General features: G+C 43.6%; 1 protein-coding gene across 8 annotated transcripts in view; it reads left to right on the forward strand.

Moving 5' to 3' along the window:
- The window catches only part of tnikb (TRAF2 and NCK interacting kinase b), a 48,431-nt gene extending 44,457 nt beyond the window's left edge, over positions 1-3,974 (forward strand). For all 8 annotated transcript variants that reach the window (XM_087171297.1, XM_087171292.1, XM_023396874.2 and 5 more), the window contains 2 exons: positions 1,168-1,307; positions 1,461-3,974. In XM_087171297.1, the coding sequence (XP_087027423.1) occupies positions 1,168-1,307; positions 1,461-1,544 (224 nt within the window). In that variant the 3' untranslated portion in view covers positions 1,545-3,974. The remainder of the gene's footprint in view (positions 1-1,167; positions 1,308-1,460) is intronic.
- Positions 3,975-7,394: the final 3,420 nt, after the last annotated feature.

A 7,394-nucleotide genomic window follows, 5' to 3' on the forward strand; every position in this document is an offset into this window, starting at 1 on the left:
AAAAAAAACCTGCATCGTACATATTCTGCAAACACGCTGCTGGTTGATCCCCGTCCTCGGCAGGTGGGAGCTGCTTTTTCTCCACAAAAGTAAAAACAGAAAAATAATTATGCGAGCAGGGTCAACCAGGGCAGAAGCACCTGAAGTCATGCTCACCCAGAGCAACCAGGAGGAGGAGGAAGAGGAGGAGGAGGAGGAGGAGGAGGAGGCCGTCACTGAACAGGCCAGAAACTGATGCTTTAATAATCCCTGGAGTTCATAATCTATCCTCAATGAGCAAATCTGTGCTGCATTCACAAGTGTCAAGTGTTTCCTAGTGTAGATACTGTTCTCTACAACCCTTCAAAACCTGATTAAGTTAATATATTAAGTCAAAGACCTTCCACTGGACTTTATCAGCGCAAGAGAGGAAGGTGTACGTCGTCAGATTTCCTCTCTGTTGATGCATTTCTGCTGGTTTTGACGTTGCACATTTCAGCAAGGTGTGATCAGAGTGCCGAACAGTGATGTCCTCCTCCTTCGACTATCATTAAACTGATTGGCTCGTTATTTACAGTCCATGTCGTACTTGTCCATGAGAGAGAAAGGACCTAAGAGTAGGTAAGCCCTGCCCTTGGTCTTATTTTCATCAGGTAGCAGCCTCACTGCTCTCTGATCTGTTCAGCTGCTGATGCTTCAGATTAAAAGTCTTCCATTAATGAACCTCTGGAAGGATTTTATTGTGAAACAAACTCTTGTCATGCTGCAGCTCACCTGTAAAGTTCAGACCACCAGCCTCAGTCTGAGTCGCTCGCATAAACAATTAAAATCAAATACTGATACCAAACCACCAAAATCAATGGAGACCCAGTGAGCAGCCTCGTGTGTTGTCCTGCGTTACCTGTTGCTTTGACAGCACCTTCCCCCAACACCAGACTTCTTCTCACGAGGAGCTCAGAGGTCGTGATCGTTCTCCTCGCTCAGAAACTGCTGCAATAATTTCCTCCCGGAGGTCGAGGCGGAGGAGGCCTCGAGGTGTGACTGGCTTGGGTGTGAGACAGGTGCTGAGTCTTCTCCTGTCCAATCCCTCCCCCCTCTGTCTGTGTGTGTGTGTGTGTGTGTGTGTGTGTGTGTGTGTGTGTGTGTGTGTGTGTGTGCGTGTGTGTGTTCCCTCTCCTGCCCCTGCAGCTTACATCCACTCCAACCAGATCATGGGCTGGGGAGAGAAGGCCATTGAGATCCGCTCCGTGGAAACGGGACACCTCGACGGAGTTTTCATGCACAAGCGAGCTCAGCGACTGAAGTTCCTGTCGGAGAGGAACGACAAGGTGAGTCCGAGTCACCTGCACAGCTCCGCCTCCTCGAAGTCATGAATATCTTTTCTTTATCCTTTATTGTGTCAGTTAATGTCCATGAAGCATCTTACATTCCAGTTCTTCTATCTCTGACGCCGTCCTCTCCCCCTCGTCTCCTTCCTGCAGGTTTTCTTTGCCTCGGTGCGTTCAGGCGGCAGCAGCCAAGTCTTCTTCATGACCCTCAACAGAAGCTCCATGATGAACTGGTAACCCCTCCCCCCTTCGGCCGACAACCCTCCTCTTCTTCACTGAACATCTGAACCCGCCGCCGGGAGACGAGGGACGACAGGAGGACGAGTCGTGTGTGTGTGTGTGTATATATATATCTGCGTGTGTGTGTTCATTGGAGGATAAACAATGAGCTGCTGAAAAGACAATTGGAGGAGTTAAACCACAGGAGCGTCCCCCCCACCCCCACCCATTCACATACAGATACCCTCCAGCTGTAGGGGGCGCTGCAGGCCTCGTAGATGGCGTCACTGTCAGTGGACGACGCCTTCACCTTCCCTGTGGACTCTTCGTTCGGGACGACGGTCGTTCTTGACACTTTAAAGGCTGTGACATCACACCGGGTAGCCTTTGACTTTCCCGTGTGACTGGAGGGGGGAGGGGGGGCGCTGTGGAGAAGCTCTTTGTGTAGCACATCAGCGATTTTCTTACAGGGTGTTCACACTGCGAGTGCGTCGGGAGATTCGTCGCTCCGCGTGTTGGAGGCGACGCGAATCAGACATCTCTCACTGCGCTTTGTCGCTATGGCGAGTAAACACTTCCAGGTAGCGTCAATAGAGGAGGAAAACTCCTGAGGCTGCGGCTGTTTCTGAGACAGTTTTAAACTTCATCCCTCAAAGTAAAAGACAGAGTAACTCCACACTGAGCCAGTTCAAGTATTTCCCTCCGATTTGGCCTCGTCTTCGTCGTGGATCAATCAGTAAACTCTAAGCAGCTGTTGAACTGTGCGGTGGAGACTGATCAGGAAGCAGCTGCTGACCAGACGTTGGCTGCGATGCACAGTTTAGTGTGTTTGATGATAATTGTGGATTTTACACTGTGTGATTCTGGGCTTCTCTCAGACTAAAGTCGACAATCTTTTAACGAAATCTTTGACGAGACGTGGTGAAATCTCTGGTTCTGGATCTCACTGTGAGACACGCCCGCCGTCAGCTGACTCGGCCGAAGGTCTGGCTTCAAGATGTCTGACCGCCGCTGCTATGAGCCACGTTTACCGAGCAACCAATCGACACATGGAATGTAGGGATGCCGCGATACCGATACTGATACCGATCTTCTCTGACACGCATTGCAGATATCGTACGTTATGTCAGTCTCGCATGTTTCCACATGGCCGACATTTTTTGTTTCGGTGGGAGGCGGGACTTAACTACGCAGAGTATTAACCGCAGGTGATCGCTTGTAAGGTGATAGCATCTACCGATCACTAGGGTATTGAACGAGCCCCGGGGCTGGAGGCCGGAGTATCGTTGAGCTCGGTTCTGCTTTCGGTACTTGAGAAATAAAGAAAATAAACTTCCTGTTCATTGTTGCGACAGAAAAGTTCTCTCGCACATTTTATCTCACCAACTCCGTTTGTCTCTTCTAATGTTAATCGAGCGCTTTCGATAAAAGTAGTAGTTCCGTTAAAATGTTAACGATACCCATCACGTATTTGTGATCAAAATCATCTGAGGGATTGAAATCACAAAGACAACACGGGCGATCTGGTGGAGCATGAGAAGGTATTGATGAGCGGTCAGTTGCATCACCGCGGCCACTTTGTGTTTTACCGCTTCTTAAAGGAACGACGTGAGTTGACGACCTGGGACTTAATTAGACTCATCTCGCACAGCGTGACATGCAGTTATCTTGACTTATTGCACAGCGTGTCGGCACCTTAAGGAGAGACTTTCCCGGTCGGGGGCAGAGATCTGCACCAGAAGTGACTCCAGACTCGCTCAGTGTCTGAACCAGCCTCTGACCTCTCTGAGCCCGGAGCCAAATGCTGAATCGAAACCTTCTCTCGCGGTGACGACCGGTCGGCTGAATCTCAGCGGGTGTTTCCTAAACTTAAAGACGAGCTTTTTCTGCTCTGTCAGATGTTTTTGTCACGATGCAAAATAAACGCACCTGAGGCGGCAGAGATGCGCTGACCTTGAAAAGTCTCTCTCTCTCTCTCTCTCTCTCTGTGGGAAACGGTCGAGCTGCCGTGACTTGATGACGGTGCCGCTCACAGTGTGAACACTCGTCTCGAGCGCTGCTGCTGCTCAAACACCTTCTGTGTCTCGTCCCCATTAGCAGAGAAAAATACTGCAAACAGGCAGTTAGTGTCACGGGGGGAAATGAGACGCTGGGTCGGATTGATCTGCTGTGGCTGCGGCGTCCTGGTGTGTTCGTGGGAGGGGAAGGAGGCAGGTTGTAGATATTGTATTATTGCTGCAACAGCAACACGATAACAAAATCTCCACATCACTTCTCACGAGAAGAACTTGGCCGTAGAGTAGTTGCCAAACTTCTGGAAGTTTTTACTTTTGCTGCCCTTCGTTCTCTCCACCTTTTACTGTTCTGTGTGCACTGCACTTGTGTAAATACTCACTTTAATGTTAAGGACAGACTTTGCAAAACAGGTGAAGAAAAAAAATAACAGTCTTGCTCTTTTGTTTGTTTTTTTTTTTACCTCTGTAAATCTGTCCGTTCTCTAGTTTCTCTGATGGGAGGTTTTTCCGAGTGAGGACTTTCACACACCTTTTATTTTTGGTTAAAACTCCGAGTTTACTCTTTTTTTCTCTGTAGTTCATCACTGTTTATTTAGTTGTGCATTGTTGCATGGTGGACTTACATGTTTTACCTGTCGTCACCTGTTATGAGTTGTAAGTTTAAGGCAATACAGGGGCGGGTCTGACTGGAGACGCCGGACGGTGCGAGACAAACTCTCCAACACTGAAATGATCGTTCAACATCTTCTAAGTAACAGTCGGATAAAGATTGAACACTGGAAAACTTCACGTTTACCATTGAGTTTATATTTTAGGCATTTTATTTGATGCTCACGCCCAGAGCAGGACGGGGCTCAGTTTCACTTTGAACGCCATTTTCCATTTTCGGAGATGGTGAACGGTGGCGGTGGGGCTACGGGAGAGGAGAGCGGCTCATCTTTTCCTTGATTTTTTTGTTCATTGATCTTTAAGGATGCGACGGGTGTAAGCGACGCCGCTTTAAGGCCAGCTGAAGCCTTTGACATGTGCAGGATGTTAACGTTAACGGGCACCCTGTGAATAAAGGTCAGGAGGCGGGGTCAGTCTGAGAAACCATAGATAGAAAGAAGATATATATACTGTAAGAATTTTCGTTATGATGATATCTTACTGATCATTTTAGAGAAAGACAAAAAAATAAAGTTCACTTATTAAAGCTTAGTTGTCTTTCTACAGAATAGAGAACATAGCTATAAGGATTTCTAAAAAAAAAAATACAATGTTTTTATTGTGGTATTATTTGTATTTGTATTTCAATTTTTGTACGTATCAAGACTGTGAACGTATGTGCGGCTGTCAGCCCGTGAGCGCGTGCGTGCGTGCGTGCGTGTGTGTGTGTGTTTGAGTGTGTAGGCGAGCAGGTGTGCGCACAGGTGTGTGACATGCATGTGAGTGTATGTTTTCACCTCGTCTGAATCACTGGAATCAGTCAAAAGACAACCTCAATCTGGTAACACACATCTGTGATATTGGAAATTGTACAATAAATGTCCTCTCCTTGTACAGCAACAGCACCTGCTCCGCTCTCTTTCTTCACCTCACCTGTCGACAGGTCGCGGGGTGACTGATCCTGCACAATCCACCAGGTTTTAGCACCATGAAGTCGTACTGCATGCACAGGATGAAAAGAAATAAAGGAAACCAAACATCTCACACTCTTGTGTTCACTTCCTTAACATGTTATCGACTTTTGACAATCTCTGATTCGATGTTTGTGCTTGACAAATAAGTTTGATTGAGAAAAAATGAATTCAAGTTTCTATTATTTGTTTTATAGTAAAAAAGATTAAATATTTTCTTGTTATAACAAACATCAGCTTGATATAACAGATACACTTCTAAAAAAACTTATTTTTAGAATCATGGACTTTGGTGACGTGAATTCTCAAGTAAAATTAAGAATAAATTAGGGGAAATAATGAAAATAGTCAATAAGTGAAACAAGGTCAAGACTTTTCCAACACCATAAAAACTATATTCATAAATTTCCCTCAACTATGAAGGAGATTTACAGGTCAAAGCTGTGGCAGTATTTCTCTCTTTTATTGTGTCTGTGACTCCTTTTATTCTACCTTCAGTCAATTCATATATTTAAGTTTATTTCTTATTTTGAGACGTTGAATACCTGCCTCCATGTTGATAAATGGTTGACAACGATGGAAAGAAGTCCAGGACTTTACTCTTCTATCCCCGACAAAGTTTGATAAGTTGTATTTTATAAATAAACCGATATTCCATCCAGTAACCGCGAGTGGAGATGAAGATTTACAGGTCAAAACCATGGAAAGATAAGTGGAGACTGGAGGAAACGCTGTGTCTGCTGCTGCCTTGTTTTCTACAAATGCATTGACTTGCTCTTAGCAGAGCTCTGAGAGAACAGATATAATTACAGGAGGAAACCAGGAAAACTTTCTGTTACCACATGAATCTTAACTCCATTATTTAGTCATTCATAAATCTATTTTCCCTGCAGTTCATTCCAGGTCGTGTTTCACAGTTCAGGTTTAATTACAGCATGTGAATAACTGCTGACATAAAACTAAATGCATTGATGTTGTTCATATAATAAGACCCATCATCAGACTGTACAGTTTTAGATTTACACTTTTTACCAGGTCAGTTTATTCAGTGTTTTCAGCCAACGGACGATTATTTTTGATACTTAAAAACACAAATTTGATGGAATATCACTTTTAAATTTGTTCAGTGCAGCACATTAACACACCAGTATTATCAGTAATGGAAAAATAACAAGGTGCATTTAGAGTACAGCACAATTTTGAGGTACTTACTTCATTTGACTCCTGTTTAATGTGCCATGTACAATCACATTCATACTTCATTTAGTTATTTAGCTATTATTACTTTGCAGAATTGAGATTGTTCATTGAACAATATGATCAGTTGAACTTCACAGAAGTGTTTCACATAGATTAATTTAGCTCCACCATGACTAAAACTACAACATCCACATGCAGCTTACATGTTAAATCATCAATAACAATGATCCATTTGTATAATATATAGTCAGAGCTGCAACAATTCATCAATCAATTCATTTTATATTCGATGTATCAATTTTTTTAATCAACACAAAATTAATCAGCAACTATTCTCATAACCAGTTAAAACATTTCTGGTTGTAGCTTCTCCAGTGTGAAGTGTCGTTAGGTTTTGGACAGCTGGTAGGAAAAAAGTCAACAAAGACTGAGAAAATGTGATGCATTTTTTTTTAACTTATTTTATAAATTGATTACCATTCTGCTATTTATTTTTTTATTTCTTATCAAGACTATTATAAATAAATCAGATTTTTTTTTAATTAAAAAGGAAAAGCAGCAAATTTCTCAAATCTGAGAAGCTGTAATTATGAAATCAACTTGATTTTCTGTTAAAATGACTCAGTGATGAACACTGTTAGGTAGATTAAAACATAATAAAACATTATATTTTATAAACTCTTCTCATAGTTTGTTTGTTTTAATCTTAATTCGTAAAGTATCTGAAGCTGTCAGATAACTGTATTGGAGTAACAACTTTAATATTTCCCTCTGTAATGTAGTGCAGAATTGGAGTAACAGTGTTTAATATTTTATACTTACTAAATGGTAGTAAATGGTGGAAGTGGGTGCGGATGCTCCAACTCTTCTTGAGCCGCAAAAAGACGCCTCCTTCCTGCCGTGGAATCCTCTAGACGCCGCGTATTTAGGAAACTGGGTTGCCAGGTTAGCCTCAAACATGGCAACCCTTTCTGCCAGACGTCCACCGGAACTCATAACCGCCCCCTTCCTCACCCCTCCCTCTTGCCCCCCCC

The sequence above is a fragment of the Seriola lalandi genome, unplaced genomic scaffold, assembly GCF_002814215.2.
Source record: "Seriola lalandi dorsalis isolate HSWRI2012SDOR001 ecotype SW California unplaced genomic scaffold, Sedor1 jcf7180002054984, whole genome shotgun sequence".
NCBI lineage: Eukaryota > Metazoa > Chordata > Actinopteri > Carangiformes > Carangidae > Seriola > Seriola lalandi.